Source organism: Equus quagga, chromosome 6 (genome assembly GCF_021613505.1).
Source record: "Equus quagga isolate Etosha38 chromosome 6, UCLA_HA_Equagga_1.0, whole genome shotgun sequence".
NCBI lineage: Eukaryota > Metazoa > Chordata > Mammalia > Perissodactyla > Equidae > Equus > Equus quagga.
In genome coordinates this window covers 116,221,176-116,247,020 of record NC_060272.1, presented here as the reverse complement: position 1 = coordinate 116,247,020, position 25,845 = coordinate 116,221,176, and the positions used below count along the sequence as shown (strand labels likewise).

Below are 25,845 nucleotides of genomic sequence, written 5' to 3'. Positions count from 1 at the left end.
AAAAATATTGGCAACAGTTGTTAGCTCAGGTGCCGATCTTTAAAAAAAATAAAAATTTTCTTTCAGTCTTGATATAATTTGTTCCGTTTCATCTGTTTTTTTTTTTTTTTTAGGATGTGACTAAAGCAATTGACATAACCACTCCAAAAGCTGCCAGAAGAGGGAGAAAGAGAAAGGTAATTTTACTGCTTAACCACAGGATCTTAAAAGAATTTTTATTTTAGTTGCATTGAGGAAAAATAGAGATAATGAAACCTTGCTATTTAATTTAAACTTGGCCTTTTAGTCTAAATCCTCTAATTTTTTTAAAGGGTAGGTTATGTCGTTTACTTATCTGTGTATCTTTTCCTAGATATAGCACCCTTAAGATAAGTTAAATGGTGAGGGAAATAAAATGCACCAATTTTCATTTCTTTTAATGACACTGCCTCAAGTTTTCTCTGTAAAATGGATAATATATACTCATAAGGTTGTTGAGAGGATTATGTGAGTTAACACAAGTGAAATCTTCATAATAAATCCTGGTACATAGTAACTGCTATGTAAGTGTTGTCTGTTATGATGTTGTTGTTACTTCACAGCATTGTTGCATGATAGGAGAGTATGTGACAGTTCAGGACTAGGTACCTCATGATTGTAATCAGTGTGAGTTTCTTCTCTATATGAAATTCTGTTCATCACAGCTTTTTCTGACCTATTTATGTCTCAGGCTCTTATTGTATGCCAGAGATACAAAGAAAACTAAGAGTTCAGTATCTCGAGGAAGCAAAATATGAAAACATAATTACAGTGGCAGGGGCTGTGATAACTTTAACAAGATTTTAAAAGATGGGCAGAATTTTGTAAGTCATATGAAGGAGGGGAAGGAGATGTGAGGCAATTTGAATAGTATAGGTGTAGAGAAAATTTCATTCCAAACATTTCAAGTATTGCATTTCAGTATTACCTGACTATAAAGTTTGAGGGAAAGGGGTACAAAAAACCCCGTGTTATCCTGAGGAACTTGAACTTAGAAAAAGGAAGGGAAGCCAGTGAATCATTTAAAATTTTAGATGCCTCCTCTTTTAAAGCAGTATGAAGGATGGGGCTTCGCTAATTCATTCATTCACTTTCCAGGCACAGAATTGAGTAGTGAGTAAAGAAGAGGAGGTCTCAGTTCTCATTGAACTTAGGTTTTGTTGAAACAGACGATAAATACATAAAATGAGAGTTAATATGGGGACTTAGGATAGTGACTTGGGAACTAAGTTGTGAAAGGCCTTTCTAAGGAATTAGCATCAGATTGGAAGGGCAAGAGGGGCCTTATGTTATAGCAGGTTTTTTAGTAGTGTGGGTGAGATGGATTTAAGAGCACTTTAGGAGGCACAGTGGATAGTTGATTGGAAGTGGGTATAAAGGGAGGGGGGAGGAATCTAGGATGACTCCAGGGTGTTGGCTTGGATGACTAGATTAGGTTCTGAGAATGCAAGGGATGTCGGTTTGGAACAGAGGCATGGGGAGGAGAAAGTGAAACACCTGTGGGAATTGGACTGAAGATATATATTGTTCTGGAACCAAAGGGGGAAAGGTAAAAGTTAAAGATGCAGTCACTTGCGGAAAGATTGGATAATAGATAAAGTAGTCAAGGGAGAAATTTACTGGGAAGAATGCAGAAACCAGAACCCCAAGGGAATATAATTGAGTTGACAGGTTGCTTTGTAAAATTATGACTGAGAATGAACTGTCAGGAGAAAATGTAAGAGAGGCTAAATCAAGCTAAACAAGAGAGCAGAGAGTTTAAGAATGAGGGAGTGGTCGGTGGTGTCCTGATGTAGAGGAGGCCACTAGGATATTTGACATGTAGGCTCCCCCTGGATACTTTAAGTTCAAGTGGTAAGGATAGATGAAGTGGGTTGGAGAATAAAATGTTTGAGGTTAAAGTTACACTACTTTTGAAACCTTTGAAGGGAAAGAGAAAGAATGTAGCAACAGGGATTTGCAAAGAGAGTGTTTAAAGTGAAAAAATATAAGTAGAGGCTTTAACACTTTTACTTTGCAAAAGTAGGAAAGATCGGAGATGTGGAAAGAGTATAAATTATTGTATGTAAGCATATGCTGGATGAGAGAAGGGAGGGCACATTTGAAGGAACTTTGGAAGGAGATGGACATTTCATTCTTTCTAACATTGAAAGGCATTGGAGGAGGCTGTTAATTTCTACGGAGACTGGGAAATTAAGAGAATTCCTTTCTGTTGGCTACAGTCTTCCTTCTCCCCCACCCAATTCAAAAGAAAACTGCACGTATGGTATAAGGCTGGAAGAAAGGATTGAAAGTTTATGCTAGTGAGGGGAGAAGAGGAGAGCATGACAACAGACAGGGTAAAGGATTAATGGATGGCTTTGAGATCCCAACTGAGAGTGCATAAAATGAATAAACGTCTGTAGGATTTTTTTAGCGGGGCTCAGCAACAGGGGATAAGAGCAGGGAAGATGAAGTTTTATAGTCATCTTCTGGTGGAGATTTGTGGGAGCGGTGCAGCGAAACAATTTGGAGGGCTTAAGGATGTGTGTGAGTGGTAGTCCCATGAGGTGATTTTGGTAGGCCTTAGGTAAGGTCATGAGAGGAGTAGAGCTAGACGGTGGGGTGGGTAACAAATGGGGAGAAATTGTGTCAAAGGGTTAGAGGTCTTAGTGAGATCAGGTAAAATATGGAATTAATTTTCAGTCAGAATATTTGCATTTAAGATATTTAAATATATGTATATTTGAAATAACTGTCCTTTCTCTGGATAAATTATTTCTTATTCTTTGATTTTATTTTCATAAGGAATGATTTTGCTATAACAGTCAAGAATACGTGTCCATGGTAGGGCTGGTTTTTGCTTAGTATTAGTGTTAATATATTTTTATTTATAGTATTAGTTATTGAAGAACTTGTTACCTCTTAAATTGGTATCTCCTCAGAATGATCCGTTTTACTTGTAATTCTCATGCGGTGTCTTGATTTATTTCCAAAAGCAGAAAGTGTGAGTGAAGAGGGTTTTTCTTGCACTGAAGAGCTCATCACTTTGAACTGAATTTTATTGAACTTTTGCCCTCTTAATTCCTCAGTGGTAAAGGAGCTCTCATAGAGTCTTGGGTTCTCAACCTTTGGTACCTGGGGAGTTTGGTAGATGCCTGGCTCCCTACCCCAGAGCTACTGATTCAGGATTGGGGCAGGGCTAGGTGATCTGTAAATTCTTAAAATGCTAGAAATGCACCTTGAGCTAATGTTTAGGGAGCAGTTCAAGGGTTACCTTCAGTGAGTTTATTGACTTTTAATAATGCTTTGAATATGCATTATTCCAATTATAAAAGCAAAAATAATGTTTAAAAAGCTTAAAAAAGAAATGGATGAATTCTTAGAAGTGGGATTACTGAGTTAGATTTGTGTATTCTTTATTGCTGATATTCATAACAATATTAAGAAAGGTGTTAGCAGTCTGTTGATTATTACTTACTGATCATCAGTAATGGATATATGAATGATTCTCTGCATCCTTACCAGTACTGGGCATTATCTCTTAAATGTTTGCAGATCATACCTAATCGGTAGTTCTTAACCTTTGTTCTCTTCTAATGCCTGAACCAAGTAAACTGATTCTCGTTTGGTGCTATTGTCTGTTTAGGGGACATTACAGTTTGCAAAGGGTGATTGGAATTTCTTACTCTGAGAGTAAATCTCTTTATGAAAATAAGAATAACTCCTAGGGAAGACCAGCAGATCTCAATCTCAGTTCAAAAGTAAAACGTATTTGTATTAACAAAGTTAAGAAGTGTATCAGCAACTTCTTGCATTTTCTAATACAGTCATGTGCTGCCTAATGACATTTCAGCTACAGACCACATATAAGATAGTGGTATCCTAAGATTAGTACCATATAGCCTAGATGTGTAGTGATTTGTGTCAGTGCACTCTGTGATGTTTGCACAATGACGAAATTGCCTAACAACGCATTTCTCAGAACATATTCCTGTTGTTAAGCGACCGCGTGACTGTATTAGAATACTAACTTAGGTTCTGTATCATAAGTACACAATGTAAAGTGTTAGCATTTTGAGATACTCAATGAAAATACATTTATAAGCAATGTATGAATTGTTAGTGTAATTACATCATACTTTGGTCACCATTTTGCATTAAGAATATTAGCTTTATTTTTACAAATGACTTTTAGGTTCAGAATATATAAAAAGTCAAATTTTTTGTTTCCTAGAATTGTTCACTAGAATTATAAGCTAAGTTTGGGGATGTCACTCTGTGAGGAGTTGACTGTTGAAAAATAATAAAGATCATATAGAAGTTATGCTTATACTTGAACTCATTATCTTAGAGTAGCGTATTTTTGCCATTGATTTAAACTTGAAATGCCTACTATTTGCTGAATACGTTAATTAAATCTTTGTGATTCAGGCAGAAAAACAAGTAGAAACTGAGGAGGCAGGAGTAGTGACAACAGCAACAGCGTCTGTTAATCTAAAAGTGAGTCCTAAAAGAGGACGACCTGCAGGTAGGATTTTTAATGTTTCAATCTCTGGCTTTTGATTAATATTCCAGTCCATGAAAGTGTTGTACATCAGCTGCTTTGGAATAAGTGGATAGGCAATTGGTTCTGTACAATACACAAATCTCAAAGGGGATGAACATGATTGTTTCTGCCCTGTGTAATAAAGTATTTAAATATGAAATAATTGCTTGGGACTTTTCTCATTTTCTGTTTTATCCCTGTTGTATTTTCCTCTAATAGGTGCAAATAAGGCTGTGTTGAGGTTTCAATTCCATGAATGATAGGTTGATTTTACCTCTTACTTTAGAAAATACAAGTTTTCCAAATGGAGTCATAATGAAAGCAAGGGAAACATCATTTGAATAATTAAAGCTATTAATATTTTCAATTATTGCATTCTTTGTTTAGGACCTTGACAATATGCAGCTATCTTCAGCACTGCCTCTTTAAAGTATTTTCCTAATTTGGCAAATTGGAAATAGTTTGGAAGGATCTGCCTCTAATACAAAGTAAAAACAAAGAAAATTAACCAAAATAGAGCCAGTTTTTTTTTCTACTTCATAATAGGATTCTTGCTGATAAGGGGTAAGATGAGTAATACCCAGAAAAGAAAAGAAAAAACTGAGAATTTGTTTACGTAATTTTTATGTTGGAATTTAATATTGTAATGGATCAAATTAATGGTGGTGGTAGAAAATTCAGTGAATTCAAAAATGTGAATGTACATATACACATAATATTGTAATATGCATATGAATATTGGGTGTAAGTCCTGCTGTCTATAATAAAGTTGAATTTTGTGATATTCCTGTTAAAACAACAATGAAGGGTGTTCTTTTAAGCCCTCTCAGCCATACTAAGGACAAGAAAGTTATTCTGTTGATGTGCCTCTTTCAGTTTTCTTCTGTTGCTCATTTAAACCACTGGGGGGATATTATCTTTAAAACTTAAAATAATTGTAATAAACCACGAATATTCTTAGTATATCATTTGTAATCTTTGTATGTGAGATTTCCATCTTAAAGGGAAAGCTGGTAGTTACAAATTTTCTTTTCCTGTGAATGTTAGCTACAGAAGTCAAGATTCCAAAACCAAGAGGCAGACCCAAAATGGTTAAACAGCCCTGTCCTTCAGAGAGTGACATGTGAGTTTATTTTTATCGTATAATTAGTTACTTAATAAATGAGACATTTCACTTTAAATAAGTATAACTTTCTGTGTGTTTTTACCACTTTTATTTTACAGGATGTTTGTTGCTATTACAGTTTCTATTTCTAAAAATTATGGGGAAAACTGTTGAAAAACTTTTATTATGTAAAAGGTAATACTGGGGAATCAGGAAAAATCTGATGTGATTTCATTAATTAAGACATTTTCTTCATATATAGGATATAAAGATACTTAGATATAATGCAGGGTAAAATCTGTAATAGGGAAATTGGGCAAGATTGTATGTTTAAGGAAATTTTAGACAAAGTATTTTTGAAGGAATTTCCACAAATCTTTTTTAGCTCTTCCAGAATAAGTTTTATTTTAAAATAACACTAAAATTATTTTTGTAAATTTAAAATTTTAAAGTATTTTTTGAATGATAACTACTTAGTTGTCAACAAAATAATCAGGTTTTTTTCCTTGACACTTTTCCCCATATGGATCTTGTTTATGTTGGCTTTTCTGGGTAGAAACTTCACCAGAAGGAGTGTATATTTAGACAACGAGAGCAAAATGTTTTGTAGCTTTTGTGTTTAAAGATTGTATAGAGAAGGCTCAAGTAAGTATGTTATTTAAAAATGTATTTACAGTGTTTTGAATGAAACATTTTTATAGGAAATTTTAGTTACAGAATACTGGAGTGTTGGTACTTTTCAACCAAAATATGTTTGAAGAATTTTATTTTACTACCAAGCTAACTGTTAAAGTATTCTCAAAAATAGTGGCACAAAATTACAACATGGTTTTAACTACTGCAGTGAAATTAAGAAATTAGGTACATGCAGGTGAGTTGGTTTTTGTTTCCAAACATGACAAATAAATCTCACTCATCCCCTCTGTAAGTAAGATGTCTGATCATAGCATCAGGCAGAAAGTCTAGGATTTCATGATCAAGGCTTTATGTTGGAACTAGAAATACAAGTATCTGCTCCCTTCTCACCTTCATACATACATGTAGATGTGGGATGGGGAATCAAAATAAGTACTACTTCCATTTGGAAAGGACAAGATCAAGAGGCACACAGCAGTCATTGTCCCTAGGAAATCTGAATGCTGGGAAAATATTGTGAGAGCCCCATATTTTAGATATAAGGAATGTGCCCTTGATTGGGCCTCAATTTTCCCTGAAAGCATCTTCCTAGTCCATATTTCTCCATGGCTTTTGGCTGATTCCTCTGAGAGTTCTCTGCTTTTTCAGTATCATCTTTTGTTGCATCTGAAAAGGTCTTGGAGAACATTACCCTTTCTCAGCTGAGTTACTTTCTCAGTGTGCTTTCAAACTATAGGGAGTTGGGGTCCCATGGTTCCTTTTTAGATCTCCATTACTTTCTTTTGATGAAGGCTGGTGTCACTTTTGGTAATAACACTTCATTGTTGGGGTTGTGTCTGTTTCATTCTACTCAGCTTCATGTGCAGTGAGTGTACATCACCAGACATGCTTATCTTTTTATACTTAATTACAGGCACCTTGAATTTACAGGTTCTCCTCAGAAGAGACCCCTTGCTCTCTTTTTCCTAGAACCAATTGTCCATCTGAAGGATCAAAGTAGCCCAATTTGAATTCTTAAGGAAAGGCTGGCAGCTTATACCCTTATTGGATCTTTGACCCCAGTCTTTGTCTGAATGTGAAAATCTTGTACAGGGTGGAAGTGACTTTCAACACTGAAATTTTTAACTTCTCCTTTGTCATCCTATTATTTTTGAACTCATCTCTTTCTCGAAGTGCCCTATCAAAAGCATCTTGCTAGGGCCAGCCCCGTGGCCGAGTTCACACGCTCTGCTGCGGCGGCCCAGGGTTTCGCTGGTTCGGATCCCAGGTGCGGACATGGCACCGCTCATTAGGCTATGTTGAGGTGGCATCCCACATGCCACAACTAGAAGGACCCACAACTAAAATATTCAACTATGTACTGGGGGTATTTGGGGAGAAAAAACAGGAAAAAATAGTATCTTGATAGTAACCAGCTAAAGATGCCAGCATAAACAAGGTCACTGAATAAATTTTCTTTTAGGTGACAGTTTTACCCATTGTATAGTAAAATATTAAGGTTTTCAATTTCCCAGTACCAAAGCCATTGTCACATGTTTTAGGTTTTTGTTACTGGTATCAATTTCTCTGTTAATTGAGCTTTTTTGCTAAGGTGATGGACAACCCCAAAATAGCAGTAGTCTACAATATTGATTTATTATTTATGCTATATGTCGGCTGGGCATTGACTGTAGCTACTCCTGGCTGTGTATTTGGGCATAAAGTCAGTGGAGTGCAGAGCTCAACTATTTAAGCTCTTTTGAAACCTCTGCTTTCCACCATGAGAATAGCATGTATCTGTTAGTGACAGCTTCTTTGCAGTGGGTCTTGAAATGATAAGACAGTAGAACAGAGCCCATAAGAGCTGAAACTGTCTCATAATCCTCATGTTAAATAAATATTTGTTATAAGCCGCTGAGATGTCTGGGGTTGTGTTTGCATTTTTAGCACAAGTTTTCGCTTGTGTTAACATATATTAAAAGACTAAAGAAATTTACAAATACAATTTTCCTTCTGTACCTTGACCTGTTAGAAAGGGAAATTGTTAGTATGGCGAAGTCTGAAGGAAGTAAGGAGGACCAGTGGGCAAAGACTCATTATTTGTAGCAAGCAGTGATAGTTATGGTTTATGGGAATTCTCTGCTTTGATAATGTTAAAAAAACCTCGAAATAATAATCCCGTTTCTTAAGACCTTATGATAGACTTTTTAATTTATGTTTAAAAAAGAAAAGAACAGCTGCATGGTATTCCACTGTGTATGTATCACGATTCTTAAGATCTATCCCATGTATGAATACATTCTTTTAAAAACATTGTCATCTATTGTTTTGTACATGTGCAAATGTATTGGTTAGAAGACATTTCTCAAAGCAGAGCTGCTGGGTCAAAGGGTATTTGCATTTTTAATATCTGCTTCCTTCTGTAAGGGAGTAACAATTTGGGGAGGCAATTGGTCAATATCTATTTAAGAGCCATAAAAATGCTGTTTATATTTGACTGTTTATATTTGACTGTCTATTCCCATCTCCATGAAATTGATTATCACAGTATTTACATACATGGAAATATTGAAGAAAGTTGAATGATTTTAGTTGCATGCTTTTCCTTCTATCAGTTAAAAGGTGAAACCCATATGACATTTGAAAATAAGCATACCCAATGATAGTTATGTGACAAAAAAGTTTCTGAAAAGATAAAAAGTGAATTATTTTTGTTCCAGTTTAATAATCTCTTAAGGGTTCAAGGAAGCAGTTGTCTGGTAGGTCATTGGATTTGGAATTGAGACATTGGGCAAATTGTTTGACCTTTTGCATTGTCATTTTCTTATCTGTCCAGTGGAATGGATTGGACTATATGATCTGAGTCCCTTCCAGCTCTCAAACTCACTGATGTAATTGTGTAGTTTGTAAAAATCTCAATGAAATTCCTTGAACAGTAAAAAGGTTAGCAACAGCTCATCCAAGCTTCACGTGGTATTTCTTTATAGGATTGCTGTAGTTGAACGTATCCATAAAAGTAATTATGTGGTTAGCATTGGCATCATTTGATTGTCCTTCTAGAGCCTACTGTCATAACATAAATACTCATGTTAATTTCTGCTGTACACAGTTAGCATAAATATCATCCAATACTAATACTAGGATTACTGAGCAGTTTTTGTAGTTTGACCTGTTTAGTGATGTCAGTGAAATCCAGTGGTGATAGGAATGCTTAGATGCAGTGAGTTCAGCCCTGTTTGATATTATGCTTACTTGGCCATATATTTTACCACTGTATGTGTAAGTTGGGAGCCTTGCCCTTGCAGGGGATATTTCTTTGAATTCTAAAATGACCATATTTGATCATATACAGTTCACTTCTGCAACTTTTTTCCCAGTGTATCTACTTTTTAAACATAATTTATAATAAATATGTAGAATATAACCTCCATAAGATGCAGGGATATCATCCATTTTATACAGTGTTGTATCCCCAGAGTCAAGAATAGTACCTTGGCATATAAGATGGTACTCCATGTTATTTTTATCAATGAGTGAATCACATTACAAAAAACTTGGAAAACGAATGGGAAAATCACTTGTCTGCTACATTAATGGCACTATAGTTTTTGTATCTTTTCATTTATTATATGAAAAGGATATGAAAAGGATGGTTCTTCCCTTTTATGGTTGGATGGTAAAGACACTCCATTATATTTTACTTAAAGGTATTTTAAATTAGTCCTTAAATAAAAAATAAATTATAGCTTATTGTTATCCAAAATACTTATTCAGTTGACTGGGAGAGTATGGTTGAAGGAGAAGTATTAATGATACATAAAAGTTCATTGTCCACCCTTGCTCTCTCTAAAATAGGGTAACTGAAGAAGAAAAAAGTAAGAAAAAAGGGCAAGAGGAAAAGCAACCTAAAAAACAGCTTAAAAAGGATGAAGAGGGCCAGAAGGAAGAAGATAAGCCAAGAAAAGAGCCAGACAAAAAAGAGGGGAAGAAAGAAGTTGAATCAAAAAGGAAAAATTTAGCTAAAACAGGGGTTACATCAGCCTCTGATTCTGAAGAGGAAGGAGACGATCAAGAAGGTGAAAAGGTAGAACATTTTATGTACCCAATAAAATATTTGTTCTACTTTTAGATTCCTATTAGTTCTTAATCTTAGTAAACTTTCAGTGTCTTTCAAAGTCTAACTTTTATAAACTGAGTTTCTTTACCTTTCTGAATAAACTTGAATTAGCTGTGTTAAAATACATTCTAGATTTCTTACCTTTTCACAAGAAATGGAAATTAAATATTATATAATAAACTTCCAAAACCCCACCTAGAAAAGGTAGAAAAGTAGAGATTAAGCAAAATAGGCTGTGAGTAAGGAAGACAGATATAAAAGAGGTGCAATTATATATATGTATTTTTTTTTCTATTAATTATCCCAGTGATACTCTTACCACTCTTTTGACCTATTTAGTGTTCATTTATCAATGGTACTTTATTTCGATGCCACAGTTTGGGAATTTCATTAAAGCTATACATATCCTTCTCTGTAGAAGAACAAGTTTTGTGTATAGCCTTGCAGATCTACACACCCGGGTTGTGTAGATCTTTTGTTTATTTTTATCTGATTCGTTAGTACTTTAGATGCCAAAAATTTTCAAATCGAATAGGATGAGCAGTCTACTTATCAGTAAACACGTCCTTAAGTCAAAAATCATAGTGTAGAGGCAAACAGCCTGACATACTTCATTTTAACCAAAGAACATTACTCCTATTGTGCAGAAAATAGATTTTATTTTTGTTCCAGTTTAATAATCTCTTAAGGGTTCAAGGAAGCAGTTGTCTGGTAGGTCATTGGATTTGGAATTGAGACATTGGGCAAATTGTTTGACCTTTTGCATTGTCATTTTCTTATCTGTCCAGTGGAATGGATTGGACTATATGATCTGAGTCCCTTCCAGCTCTCAAACCCACTGATGTAATTGTGTAGTTTGTAAAAATCTCAATGAAATTCCTTGAACAGTAAAAAGGTTAGCAACAGCTCATCCAAGCTTCACGTGGTATTTCTTTATAGGATTGCTGTAGTTGAACGTATCCATAAAAGTAATTATGTGGTTAGCATTGGCATCATTTGATTGTCCTTCTAGAGCCTAGAAGGGAAAGTTAAACTTAGATAGCAGCAACATATGTAATTCTGAGATTTTTCTAAATTAGTAGTTTTAAGTATTTATTCCTTAAGAAAACCAGTTGCTTTTTTCTCCCAAGATTGTAATCATAAAAGCACTAGTCACTTGACTTAACAGTTAACTCATAAATCCATCCTAATTCTCAAAACAGAAGAGAAAAGGTGGAAGAAACTTTCAGACTGCTCACAGAAGGAATATGCTGAAAGGACAACATGAGAAAGAGGCATCAGATAGAAAACGCAAGCAGGAGGAACAAATGGAAACTGAGCAGTAAGTATTGTTTCCTAAATTTTGTTTCTTAAGCTAGCATGAAATGTTTAAACAGTAGAATCTCATTTTCCAGACCTTATGAAGCCTTTTAAAGAAGCAACTCTTCCTTTGTGTTAGAAGAACATCTTCAGTATATGATAATCGTGTTTCAGTCTTCATTCTTTTCTGAGTAAGAGGATGAAATTCACTGATGTAATCACCCTGTGAATTATTTTTAATTTAATCTGAAAGTGCAGATGGATTTAACTGTTAGTGGCTTTCCAGAAAATGGCCTCATCCTCTACTGTTTACTTGTATAGTGTTAAATACAGAGAGTGGTGATAATATATTGGTGGAGAAAGAAATATCCTTATTTTTCATACCACCATCAGGCCTCCCCCAAAAGACCAGCCAAAAATAAGAAGAGCACAGTTGGAAATCCAAGAAGCCAGTAAAAGTAAATCTAAAAGGCTGACAGGGTTTGCATTAGATGTGTGCCATGTAAATCAAGTTCCAAGCTGATTTCTCTTTTAAGTTTTGATACTTGGAGACAACATATACTTAGCATGGGGGAATTTCTTTCCCCTTTAATTTTACTCTATAAAATAAGTGTATTAGAAGGAAAACAGCAATGGCAATGATGATTACGCTTCATGTGTTGTTATGTTTGTTTTCCTAGTTATCTTTAGACTGTCCCTTCGGGGTTCTTTCTCTGACAAGCGTTTCTTTGTGAAGCGCCTTGCATTTTTCTGACTAAAATTTGTTTATTTTGTTTTCGTGAGGTGGTGATTTTAGAAACATGTTCTAGGTTACTAAGACAAACCTAATGATAAGCAGTGAAACTCTTTAAAGTATTCTTAAATAATTTTGTACTTTTTCTTTATTTACAAGTATAGCATTTGACTATCTGCTTTCTTAGTTGTTTGGAGGATATATAAGCAGTTTGAGCTGCTTGAGGGAGTAATTTAAAAATTGATCTAACAGTCAGAAATGTTACTCCCTCTAATTGTTAGATTTTGATCATTTCTGTAAATATTGAAATTTTGTTACCTGCCCTCTTCTATCCTTTCACTGAAAAGTTGGACTGTGTGTTGTTGCTTTTAACTTTATTACGCTCCCAAATTAAGATATAAAATTAGTTGTTGATTTACTAATCTAGCCCAACCCTTCTTCAGTATCTCAAAGTTATCTTTATGTGTTTCAGTTTCTTTTGAATGTCCTCCGAATGTAACTTTCTCAAATTCTAATATTTGTGTTTTCTTTCCTTCTCCTGTTATTACAAAACTTTGTACTTGGACAGTTTTGCTCTGTAAAGCATTTCAGATGCAGCTTGTGTGAAATGCATTATGCAAAATAAAGTTTATTGTATTGTATTCCCAGCCAAACAACATGTAATCTACAGTAATAAAAAATATATCTCATTTTGGGCTCAAAGCATTAATCCAGTTACTGAAAAGAGAATACAAGTGGAGCAAACAAGAGATGAAGATCTTGAGACAGACTCATTGGACTGAATTTCCCCCTCCCCCCCCTTGATGGAAGAATGTTCCAGATTCTAAATTGAGGACTTCATTAATGGCATTATTACTGTGTTATGATTGTTAAAAAAAAAAAAACTTCCTGTAAGGTACACACTACATACTAAGGTCGGCCATCATTCCTGTTAAGTTTTTTTTACCAAGCTTAAAATGAAGCTTTGTGTTTGGAAGTTATAATAAGGTCAGATGAAGATGGTGGTTGTACATTATTTCATTTAGAAAATATAAAACTTCATTTTGTTTAAGCTAGGTGTTAAACTGGAATAGCTATACTACCCTAGAGAATGGGGCAGCTGTGCCCTTCCCTTGACATTCCTTTGTTGTTTAATTCTTTAGAATCTTAATAATTGTTTTTTTTAATCCTGAGAGATTAAACAGTAGACTTGTTAAGAAAACAAAAATGAAACTGTAACCAAAATTTTAAAATAAAGTTTTTTAAAAAAAAAACAAACTGATTTTTAGATATTTTTTTTGTTCTTGTCTATTTGAATTGGTTTATAATAGGGCCCGAACTCCAAGCCAAGGTACTAGAAATGATTAAGAATTCATTTTTAAATGGTTATTTTTGTGATTTACAGTAAAATGGTAATTTTATTTGTGAAACATGTAAATGTTAGTGAATGTCATTTAAGTTTGATATATTGGCAAAGAAACTATTTTAATATAAACTATTTAACCTTGAAACTGACTTCACACCTCTCAATTATCTATCCTTTGGAGATGTGGGAACAATTAAATCAGTCTATTTTGAACTGCTACTCTTAAAAATAATTGTGATGTAGAATTATGAAACAAAGGCATTCTTTTCCCATTATGACCTGTTTGCCCATTGACCACGAGATTGGTCTTTTAACAACACACTGTTGCTGGGAAAAAACTTCACCATGACGACTGTTAAAATTATTTTGTGATGCTACTGAAAAATTATATTGTTAGAGTATTTATTTTAGCATGTTAATTTTTACATGTTTTGAGTTTTATACTTACAGTAGTTAATACTAATGTGGCATTGCAGCATTCTAAAAATCAGTCAATTCTTTGTGATCTAGGCTACTGACTTAAATTTTAACTTTTACTTAAGGGATTGTGGGCATTTGGTAATCCATCACAGAGTTCCAATATTTTGAAATATTTGTGTTAACATTTGATAGGCAGAATAAAGATGAAGGAAAGAAGCCAGAAGTAAAGAAAGTGGAGAAGAAGCGAGGTTAGTTGTTTCATTTTCTAAAATGTATAAAATTATGTTAAACATAGGAAGTTATAGACACTTAATTTTTCATGTATAAGTTTTGAAATCAGTCATCTTATGTTCTTAAATCCTACAAATAGACTTTTTCAAACCCTAATGGATTCTATATACATTGCATTGAATTTTAACTGTAATCAGGTGAAGATGCTAAGGAGTCATGTTAATGCTCATTATCTGATGAAGTCAAATTTTTGCAACATTGCCAAAAGCTACATGTTTTCCCATTTTTGACAGATGGTTTCAGATAGATTTTCTATTTTTGGTCAAACTTGTAAGGTGAAGCAGGTGTTTAAGGTTGCAGACTGCTTATTTTAGAAACATATGCAGCTAGACTTCTTTTTGCTTATATGATGAATGTGACTTTCCTAAACCAAATAGTAAAAATGCCAGATAACTTCTTCGTGACGTAGGCAGACTACTAAGAACATTTTTTAAAATTCACCAAACCTTTCCATTATATTTTGCTTAGATGATACAGAAATATTGGGTTTGGAAAAACTATTTACTGTGTTTCACATTTTAATTTATAGAAACATCAATGGATTCTCGACTTCAAAGGATACATGCTGAAATAAAAAATTCACTCAAAATTGATAACCTCGTAAGTGTTTAATACCTCATTTAAAAATACAGTGCTGCTTTTATAGCTTCATATTTTATTTTCTCACAAGATTTTTATAAGTATGTGTAAATTTAAGGTAACAGGGTCTATTACTGGTTATTTTTAACTGCCTTGTTTGAGATTTTAAAAATAAACTTTAGAAATAGATTATATAGGTTGTGGTGATTAACAGTTATGAAATCACTGTTTTGTCATGAAGGATGTGAACAGATGTATTGAGGCCTTGGATGAACTCGCTTCACTTCAGGTCACAATGCAGCAAGCTCAGAAACACACAGAGATGATTACAACACTGAAAAAAGTAAGTGATCTGGAGTTATGCAGAAATTTTAAAATTTCCTTATTATCACCACTTCATTAAAAAGTAACTTTAAAAAAATCAGGAAAACAATTATGAATGTGTATTTTGTTTTCTCAGATACGGCGATTCAAAGTTAGTCAGGTTATCATGGAAAAGTCTACAATGTTGTATAACAAGTTTAAGAACATGTTTTTGGTTGGTGAAGGAGATTCTGTGATCACACAAGTGCTGAATAAATCTCTTGCCGAACAAAGACAGCATGAGGAAGCAAATAAAACCAAAGATCCAGGGAAGAAAGGGCCAAACAAAAAACTAGAAAAGGAACAAACAGGTAAGTGGGAATAAATCCTTCACAGGGACTGCTTTTTAAAAATGGCTTTGATGTACAATCTGCTTAATACCTTATCTACATTAAATGACGTAAAAAATCAAAGCATTTAGCAGAATGTAGTAAAGTGCTCAACCTTAGCTTCTGCTTTTTAATCCAGTTTAAGTTCTCATCAAGTTTAAATTAGTTGTAGTTAAATACTACTACTAGTAGTGGTTGTTAATCCTCTTTTCACTTAAATTAGGAAAAATTTCTAACCTACACACAAGTAGAAATGAACTTCCCATGTCCCCATCACCCACCTTCAGCAATTATCGATAGACGATCATTGCTTTTTCATACCCCCGTCAAGCTTCTCTCTGACACCCCTGAGGATTATTTTGAAGCAAGTTCTAGGTACGCCATTTCAACCATAAATATTTTAGGATGTATCTCTGACACACTCTTAAAAGCATAGTACCATTATCCAGCCTCTAATTCCTGTTATTAAATGTCTTAGCAACAGCTGCTTAATCTAGAAACCAGCATTCCAAAGGAGTTGGAATTTTTTACTCATTTAATAGGGAATCTCCTTAGAGATTTGTTAATGAAGTAAGATATACAGGGAAGTCCTCATAGTTTAATTAGTAATAGGGCACAAAATCATGTTAATTAGGAAATACTGCTTTTGACACTTTGTTCTAAAATACCAATAATGATAAATACAAAATTTTACTGTGATTCACAGTTGTTTTTTCTAAGAACTAGAATAAATCCTAATGCTCTAAAGAGTTGTGCCACCCATAGTCTTCCTGATAATGGTAACATGGAATAATCAGATTAATACTCTACTTCTTGTACCCAGATATATGTAGTAACCTTGCTTCTTATTGTGCCTCACCTATCACAAGGATTACAGTGTAATTTCAAATAAAATACATTAAGTATTAGAAACTTCAGGGCCATGTTTTATTTTTGATTTTGGATCTTGAGAGACCATCTTAAAGTTTTAGAAGATCTAACAGTTTTTCCTCCGGATCCTTCTAAAGGTTCAAAGACTCTAAATGGAGGATCTGATGCTCAAGACAGTAATCAACCACAACATAATGGAGATAGCAATGAAGACAGCAAAGACAGCCATGAGGCCAGCAGTAAGAAAAAGTGAGGACATGTTTTAATGGGTGGTAATGTGGGCTTTTGTTTAATTTTTAAATCATATTCTTGTTCCAAGGTTGTTTGTAAAGGGGGTTGTATTTTGATCACTCCCTGAATTCAGGAAGAAGGATAAAAATCAAAAGGGCAAAATTTATAACTAATTTGCCACCGTATTCAAGGGAAGAGAGCTAGGTAGGAATCCAGTTTTAAAAAAGAACTATTCTTCCTTGTACTCCTTTCACTGATACACCTTTAATAATGACTCATGTTCATACTTTCTTGAATTGTGACACGATAATACAAAAATCAGATCTAGAATCACAGCCTCTTTTGTATTATAGTACCCACTCTAAAATAACTAGATAGGGAACTATAGTTACCCAAGTCTTGGTTTGTTCTGTTTAAGAACTTGGAATCAAGCATCCCTAATTCCGAAATGCAGAAAAATCTTGCGTGTGTGTATATCATCCCTTCTTTCTACTAAGTTTGTAATATGTTGGTATCACTGATGAAACACTTTCATGTAAAAGACAATTCATTTTAAAGCTAGAAATGATGGAAAGGGCCTGGGCCATGATGCTTCCCTGAGTTATTTTGCTTGATCTGCTATTACTTTGGGAGGAAGACACAACAGGGTAAAACAAAATTTTGAACACAAAAAGTCAAGATTTTGTTTTTTTTTAATCTTTTGGTGATTTAAAAAACAATGCATTTAATGTCTTTTTTTTCTCCTGAGGAAAAAAGCCCCTAATCCCAGTTGTCACACCTTTCTGTCCCCCTGTTCTGTAGGCCATCCAGTGAGGAGAGAGAGACTGAGATATCTCTGAAGGAGTCTACGCTAGATAACTAGTTTGACATACCTGGAATATAAAGAACATTTGAGAAGTTTGTAATGGTTTTCATTTGAAATATTTAGACTGCTGAAAGTTTAAAATTTTTATAAGCATAGGTTTTGATGTTTAAAACTTGTTTTGAGGGAGAAAATCCCTTTATCTTTGTTTAAAAGTAATTAAACATTATTGCTAATTGTACTTGTGCAGTATTAACAGCTACATTATACAGTAAATGTGAGGGAAAATCCATTTAGGAAATGTTAAACTGCTTTTCCAGACATTGGTTGTAGCATATTTTCAATTAGTGTGTGTATGTTAATGTGTAATTGATAGTAGAAGTTACATTTTTAAAACTGCTACTTGTATAAAAACCTTTCCTCTTTTTCCCAAATACTGTGGGTTTTGTGCATAGTTTTTACAAATCTTGGATTTACCAGACTGTCTTTTCACTGTTTGTGGGTTTTGTAGAAGTTATGCATTTTTATGGTAGATAAAATGTTACTTCTATACAAGTACTCACTCCGTTCTTTTATCAAAAAGTTAATTTTAATCTCACAGTCTACATTGTGCTGTATTCTCCTGCTGCTTTGTAACAATGTGTGGTCTGTATGCCTTTTTGTATGACAACTAGATTATCCAACTGACATGGAACTGACAATTCTACGGGGTACAAAACTCACGTGAACTTTCGAAGGTAATTTAGTTTTGTGGCTGGGAATTCGAGTCACATGACTTACCTGCAGAGAGCAGAATGGGTATATATAGGAATGGATCTGGCTTTAGGGGTCAACCATCTAAGAGCCCTTATAGGCACCAGTAGCTGAAACTGAAAACTAAATGATAAAAGTTTATTTTTCAAGGAATGTCTCAAGTTGCTGAATTTTTTAAAGTCACTCATTAAGGAAGTCAGTAAGTAGTATTTTTTTAATTGGGAACAAACCAGCCATGATGCTTATGCAGTAAATAAAAGTAAATACTATATAAGGAAACATAAGGAATTTTTATTTCTATATCATACATGTGACAGGCTTGCAAAAAGCGGAATCATTCGTTGTTCCGAGGCAGCAGACGAAGTAAAGGAGTGCTGTGATGGTCTGTATATTCATCTATGGACTAATCAGGGCGAACTGAGGGTAACAGAAATCTACGGGAAACTTAACGCGCAGACTTTCTAAGAGAGTTTGGGTATTCGGTCAGTTGGTGGTTTTCAGTAGCTGAAAGACTTTTCATGTTTTGAAATTAGGAATATGGGGAAAAGGCTTATACCAGTGTTTGCATGTGACATGCATTTATGTTTTTGATCTCTCGGATAATTGTTTTCATCTATAGATGGAAAGTTTTAATTATTTCAATAATTGGTGTTTTGCTTTCGAGAGGTCTCTAGGACCCACTGTTTCGAGGGAACTCTTGCTATTACATTATATCTGTTTGGTCCTTAATACAATTTAAATTTGGACAGATTTATTCTAGTTAAGCCATAGGTGTCAACATGTAAACTTGTTTTGATTAAAGAATTTTTCTATCAAACTCTACTAGTAAATTACTTCTTTACTATTTACAAAAAGTGTGTTGGAATTCTGGATTTGCTTCTAAGGGAGTAATTTCTTGGTTAACTTGGCATAGAGATTGTGTTGTTTGGGGAGACAGGGTAATTAAAACGTAAGCTCAAAATGATAAAAATAAAGGAAATGTTATTTTTCATTCCTCCTCCCTTTTTTTCTGTGACCCAACAGATCTAGATAGTTTTACCAAGAAACCACAGCAAATTCAAATTCTAGAGAGATACATAGCAGCTTTCTGGATAATCTGTTTGCTTGTGTGGGCTGACCTTGCTCTAACCAGTTATTTATGTAGTGTTAAAACACAGTTGCCTTCTCTTTTATCTGAATCTTCATTTTAAGAAATGTTTCTCTTTGTTGTAAGTTGATTCACAGATAACTACCACTTTCAGGAGCATTGGCTCACTTTGTGTATTTGGTCAAAACTCCACAGCTGAACAAGTCACTAGGGGATAATTTAAATGAGAAGCTAGCAAAAAAGACAAAAAAACAAAACAAACAAACAACTCTTTTTGGTATGTATAAACAACACCTATTTCTTGGTGCTTTTTAACCACTGGATAACATTTAAAAAAGTAAATTATGAAGGTTTTCTCGGCTGCCTAGGAGAAATTTCAGATGTAATATATGAATTACAGAACCTGAACGGGATTTTGTATGTGTAAATAGCTTGAAAAGCCTTACAGTTGCTGTTATATCCTGTGTTTTAGTAGGATGATTGATTTTACCCAGTTTTTGCTGTTAACTGATTGTAGTGTACCCACACACACTTACCTGGCTCAAGATGTTAGGTCAAGATGAAGTCTGCCATCTAGTCCTATACAAAAGCGAAGGCTCCGCTAACAACTTATTTTGTCCCATTGGCTAGAGAATGGATGATCTATTGGAAATAGCAAACCCATCATTACACCTTAAGAAATGAAGCTTCTTTATAGGTAGAAATGTGTTTATATTTGTGCTATGTAATGATAAATGGAACAAAGGTCAAATTATCCTTTAAGGATACTGAAGCCTGAAAAAGATGTTTAAGGAAATAAATACCTAAGTAGTGATTTCATGCATGACCATCCACTATTTTATCAAAATCTAATTCGGTTCACACTACAGAGGATGTTGAAAATTCATGACAGTTTCATATTTGCTTTTTTCTTTGTAGATGTACTCAGTCATGTTGTGTTTAATACTGAATTTCGCAGGTATAAAATCCCTGATTCAAGACATCTTTTATGCCTATTTCAAATTTAGGAGCTTCTTTTGACTTGAACTTGGTGGGAGACCTGTATAACTGATACAGTGGCAAATTCTAGGAGTAACCTAGTTAGCTTTTCCTTTCTACATTTCACCAGGAAACGATAATAGAAAGGTATCTGAGCCTTTGTAACTTCAGTTAAAAAGTTAACCTTAAGAACCAGCAGGATAACATTCTCAATAAATGATACAACAAGAATTTCAACAGCAGTTAATGTTTTAACTGACAGTCTTTCTTTTATGAATTGATTGGCACCACATGTGGATTAATGCTTCCATTATGACAGTTCACTTCCTGGGATTTGCCATTTTGAGAATATGAAATGATGAGAATGAATAAAAGTGCACAGACCCTTGCATACTAATTAATGCAAGACCTATGAGGAATGCAGTGTAAAAATAAAGGAAGCAAAAATGCATTTTTACCTGTGGAACTTTTGGAAATTGCATAAATCTATGGTTTTCCAGCAGAATTTTCAATCTGTTAAATTGAGCATAACTGGAAACATGAAAGTAAAAATTGAGGCAGTAACATAAGCCAGTGTACTGACTTCATCAGTGACTGAGAACACACTAGACATACCGGGAACAGGCGCTTGTCCTCTACACACCAGGTGACTTAATCGGCTATGTGGCATTTAAGCCCATAAAACATTGCACTGTCAATGTTTCAGACAGACAGGCTTAGACAGTCTTCATCAGTTTTTGATTTATATGGTAAATGTTCTTAGTCATCCAGGGAATGTGGAGTTCAGTCACATTTAAGACAACCTAGAAGAGAGAAAGTGAAATATAAATATTACACATTTAAAATGAACTATTTTATAACATTTCTAAAAGTCTTAAACAGAAAGTTTCCACCGAAAAACTTTTCCAGAAAAACATTTCAATAGCTACAATTTTTTCTGATGATTTAGGCTTTGGAATGTATCAAAGTTGTTCCTTGGACCAGAATGATAGAAGAGAATAACTAGGATTTTCATAGTAAGGGGGCCGGAAGAATGGAAGAGCTGAGCCAGAGGAACTCCTGTGTTTGTTTTCTTTTTGCAAAAAGAATACTGGGTATTACTGCTCAAGAACGTGAGCCAGAGCTAGCAATTCCCAGGACTTACTATGTCTCAGTGGTCATACTACATAAAATCTGTGATTTTTTCTAAATCATAAAAATGTTAAATTAACATACATTTTAAACTCAGCATTTGTGATTCACAAGAAGTTCTTGTCAAGAAGTGAAGCTTCAATTTAAATGTTACTTCTGTGAAGGTATGAGTATATACTCAAGATCTTTTTATATTCATTATTCATGAAGTGTTTCATTAAAATGTTCAGTGGTCTATATTCTACCCAAACAAAACCTAACTTGATTACAAAAGAGCCCACTGTGAGATTAAATTACACAATAGCTATTCTTAATACTGTATTTTTTAAATAAACTTTTATTCTTAACTTCTCCCTTATTTTCATTACAGATATTTGAAGCATCTTTACCTTGGAAGCCTCAATGGTACAAGGTGTAGCTCTCACATTCTTCAAAGAATTTTCAAAACTGCCACCACTTGATGTATTATTCATTGAATTTTGCTAATGATAGATGAGCAAAACGTACTATGGATACAGAATGAATAGGCAAGCCACAGACTGGGAGAAAATCAGAATACATGTATCTGACAAAGTATTTATATTCAGAATATATAAAACACTCCTACAACTCAATAAGATAAACAACTCACTTAAAAATGGGCAAAAAGCACTAACTGAAAACTGTACTTTGGAATAAATACTAAAGTAATTTAATTTATTTCTAAACATCTAAATGCAATCAAGTTACTTTGTAAGACAATCTGTGATTTGAACTTTGGGGGTTGGGGGGCGGTGGTAACTTTAGCTGATTGTTTCAAGTGGATCCTGCTCCGTAGTGGCATTTCTTGGAAATAAAGTCACCATCCAAGAGTAGTTATTTCACAAGGGTACACTTGTTATTAGTTAAAGGTTCCAGGATCAACATAAGGATAGGCGAGGAATTCCCCCAGTTTGTTGCCTTCTGAATCATAGTGGAGCATTCGGAAGCAAACATCACAAAAGAAACATGGGTCCTCAGGTGCAAAACTGTCATTGTTTGTCACCCATCTGTAGTTAAAAAAAAAAAAGGTATAGCATTACAATCAACTTTCTCATGCTTTAACATGCTGTAAGTTATGATCTGTAGTAATATGTATACATAACATTCCCACTATTGCCTTATCATTCTATCTTAATACATTACAATAATCCTTTATATGAGTTTCTATATATATATATAGACATATCACTACCAAAACTGCATAAGGCAAAAGGGCAATTAACAGAAACACTGCAGAAAGCTGTTTCTCTGAAAGACTTTTTAAAGGTAAGTAGAGAATAATAATAGATATGTATTTGAAAGCATCATATACTTTTGCCATGACATACCTATACTCCAAGTAACTTTTAATATGAACATCGTTTTCTTCTAATAGGCCATCTTGAAAAACCAAAATAAATTAGATGCTACAGGCCTGATAAACTTTTGCTTAATTTATCTTTCTAACTGGTAAATTATTACTGGTTAATGTGAAACTCCAGCTGTTTTACCTAAAAAAATGTTAGAGTGTATACAAATGGGAATATGGGAACATTATTCAACTGAGGCTTGCTTTTTTTTTTGGCCTGAGATGTTACTGGTCATAGTAAGATGAAAATGCTATGTTTTGGTCTACCTCAATTCTACATCTCATGGAATGCTTTAACATTTCCTGATTTCCATTTTGATCTGATAAATAATTTATTAATTATGTTTTCTTATTAATCATTTAGAAAAGCATATTGTAAGCGAGGAGCCCAAAACAAATTGATGATACTAAATTCTTCCCTTTTCCTCTGAATGGTTTTATGATTCTGATCCACAGTTAAGAAATAATCTAAACATGCAGAATCATGTACAGCAAAAATTTTATAAAACCATACTTTGATCTCATATATGAAATGCTGTTAGGTTTTCATGGAAGAAAAGCTGACTTTGTAAACTACAGACAAGAGGCAGAAAGAACATGGCTCCCTGATGACACTGAGCATTTTATCAACCAAACTAGAGTCTGCCCTACACCAGACTTCCACTGTACGTGGGAATTCATTTCCTTATTGTTTACAACGTGGGTGTAACCTACTAAAGTGACCTGCAGCACTTCCCTACTAGATAAAGCACTTTTGTATTATTTATACCCCAAAGCATAAGTCCTCAGATTCAGAATAGAAAAGAACTGAAATACCAAAAAGGAAAAGTACTTGACAAATGAAAACCAATACTTCTCAAAAAATAGGTATCACTTACCTGGCTGTGTACATTTTACAAACAAAACATTTTCTGGTCCATAGCCAATGCTTTTTGATAAGAAGGGGATAAAGTGTCCTATCCAAGCAGTCATCACGATGCACAAGCCTTTTGTACATGAGAAAATAAATGAAGATACTAAGTACAGGTTTTGTGATCTGTATAGAAATATATCTGTACCTCAACATTAAGAACACAGCAGGTCTATTTTTCAAATTTTTGCTTACAAAGATACACGAACAAACTGACTTGTTACACTGGGTTTGACCAAATAGTCTTCCACAAAACACTATCTCCAAAAGAGCATTTTGGATTAAACAATGTTTTCTTTCTTGTGGAACTTCTCAAATCTCTTTATGATAGTGTGCACTGTAACTCTAAGAGGGAGATACTGTATGCAGCTTTTCTTAAATGTATTCCATCAAAAGAATCTTTGCTCGATACTTCGTACCTTTTTTTTGGTGAGAAAGATTGGCCCTGAGCTAACATCTGTTGCTAGTCTTCCTCTATTTTTATGTGGGATGCCACCACAGCATGGCTTGATGAGCAGTGTGTAGGTCCACGCCCAGGATCCAAACCTGCAAACCCCAGGCTGCCCAAGCAGAACACATGAACTTAACCACTACACCATTACACCACTGGGCCAGCCCCCTTTTTTTATGGAACATAGTTTGAGCAACTGTTTCATTTAACTATTTTATCTAGCTATTTTACCTAGATTAACTGGTTATGTGTTACTACATGGCTCTTGTTGCTTACTGTCCCCCTTATTAGAATCCAAATCTGGCACCTGGTATAATGTGAATTGGTAGGACTTTAGTTTTAGGTGTCAGAATTAAAAAATTCTAAGTGGAAGTCAATCTCCACTATGCCACTAATGAGCTGAGTGGGTTTGGGTAAATCCCTTAACCATGCTCAGATTCTTTTCTGAAAAATGAAGGGGCTGATAAGAATATTCTAAAGGCCTCTGACAGTTCTAAAACTTGATTTTTCTTTTTGGTAAGAAAGAGCAGCAATATATCAACTTCACCAGAAAATGATTATTAAACTTTTAAGTTTGTCAACTATTAAACTGTGGAATGGCACTGAATGAAAAAATCCACCTGTAAGATAAAAGTGACTTTTCTGGGGCTGGCCCTGTGGTATAGTGGTTTAGTTTGGCGCACTCTGCTTAGGCAGCCTGGGTTCACGGGTTCAGATCCCTCACAGAGGCCTAGACCACTTGTCAGCCATGCTGTGGCAGCGATCCACATATAAAATAGAGCAAAGACTGGCAGAGATGTTAGCTCAGGGCTAATTTTCCTCAAGCAAAAGAAGAGGAAGATTAGCAACAGAAGTTTGCTGTGAGCTCAGGACTAAAATTCTTCAGCAAAAGAAAAAACAATGACTTGTATTCTAAATTAGGTTCAAAAAACAACTTAGGAAAATCCTACTGCAAATGCTTAATAGGTGTAAATTGTTTTTCCAAGTTACCTTGAGTTTAAGGAATGACACTGGACAGCAATATGCCTGCACTCTAAGAAATGGAAGGAAACTAAGATCATCAGAGAAAAGTGGACTGTCTTCCATTTTATGCTTATTCTGAGGCACATTCTCCTTCAGTGAGTGGAAAAGCAGACAGAACAGCTTATATAACATTTAAAGAACACATTATTGAAGAAAGAAACGTACATAATTAAGTCATATAAATCCATGAGGTGTATGTGCTGTCGTGACTCTTGCTTCATCAATTCTTCCACTAGGGCAACTGTTTTCCATTCTTAACTGTTTCTTTTTAATTTAGCTCCTCAGCACCCCTCTACAGAACTATTGTAACTTTGGTTGAATAGAATTTAATGTTTAAATTATGATGAGTTAATACTACTTCCACCTAAGCTACACAGTTGACTGTGGGTTCCTCTTATTGTGTAACACTATGTTTTCCAGCTACTAATTCTCTCACGTTTACATTTGCTTAGGTTTCAGTGTACCTGTCACTAATTCAGTTCCCTGTTCTCTCCACGT

General features: G+C 34.4%; 2 protein-coding genes across 4 annotated transcripts in view; one reads left to right on the top strand and one right to left on the bottom strand.

The window, feature by feature from the left end:
• The window catches only part of PSIP1 (PC4 and SRSF1 interacting protein 1), a 38,953-nt gene extending 19,564 nt beyond the window's left edge, over window positions 1–19,389 (top strand). The window contains exons 6-16 of the mRNA XM_046664065.1: window positions 114–176; window positions 4,432–4,528; window positions 5,594–5,669; window positions 10,122–10,350; window positions 11,586–11,704; window positions 14,373–14,428; window positions 15,001–15,071; window positions 15,292–15,393; window positions 15,511–15,724; window positions 16,750–16,861; window positions 17,645–19,389. Of these exons, the coding sequence (XP_046520021.1) occupies window positions 114–176; window positions 4,432–4,528; window positions 5,594–5,669; window positions 10,122–10,350; window positions 11,586–11,704; window positions 14,373–14,428; window positions 15,001–15,071; window positions 15,292–15,393; window positions 15,511–15,724; window positions 16,750–16,861; window positions 17,645–17,705 (1,200 nt within the window). The 3' untranslated portion in view covers window positions 17,706–19,389. The remainder of the gene's footprint in view (window positions 1–113; window positions 177–4,431; window positions 4,529–5,593; window positions 5,670–10,121; window positions 10,351–11,585; window positions 11,705–14,372; window positions 14,429–15,000; window positions 15,072–15,291; window positions 15,394–15,510; window positions 15,725–16,749; window positions 16,862–17,644) is intronic.
• SNAPC3 (small nuclear RNA activating complex polypeptide 3) overlaps window positions 18,670–25,845 on the bottom strand; it is a 41,050-nt gene continuing 33,874 nt past the window's right edge. For 2 of the 3 annotated variants that reach the window (XM_046664066.1, XM_046664069.1), the window contains 3 exons: window positions 23,842–23,949; window positions 21,984–22,622; window positions 18,670–21,266 (listed from right to left, as the gene is read on the bottom strand). In XM_046664066.1, the coding sequence (XP_046520022.1) occupies window positions 22,475–22,622; window positions 23,842–23,949 (256 nt within the window). In that variant the 3' untranslated portion in view covers window positions 18,670–21,266; window positions 21,984–22,474. The remainder of the gene's footprint in view (window positions 21,267–21,983; window positions 22,623–23,841; window positions 23,950–25,845) is intronic. The other variant, XM_046664067.1, reaches the window with a different exon arrangement.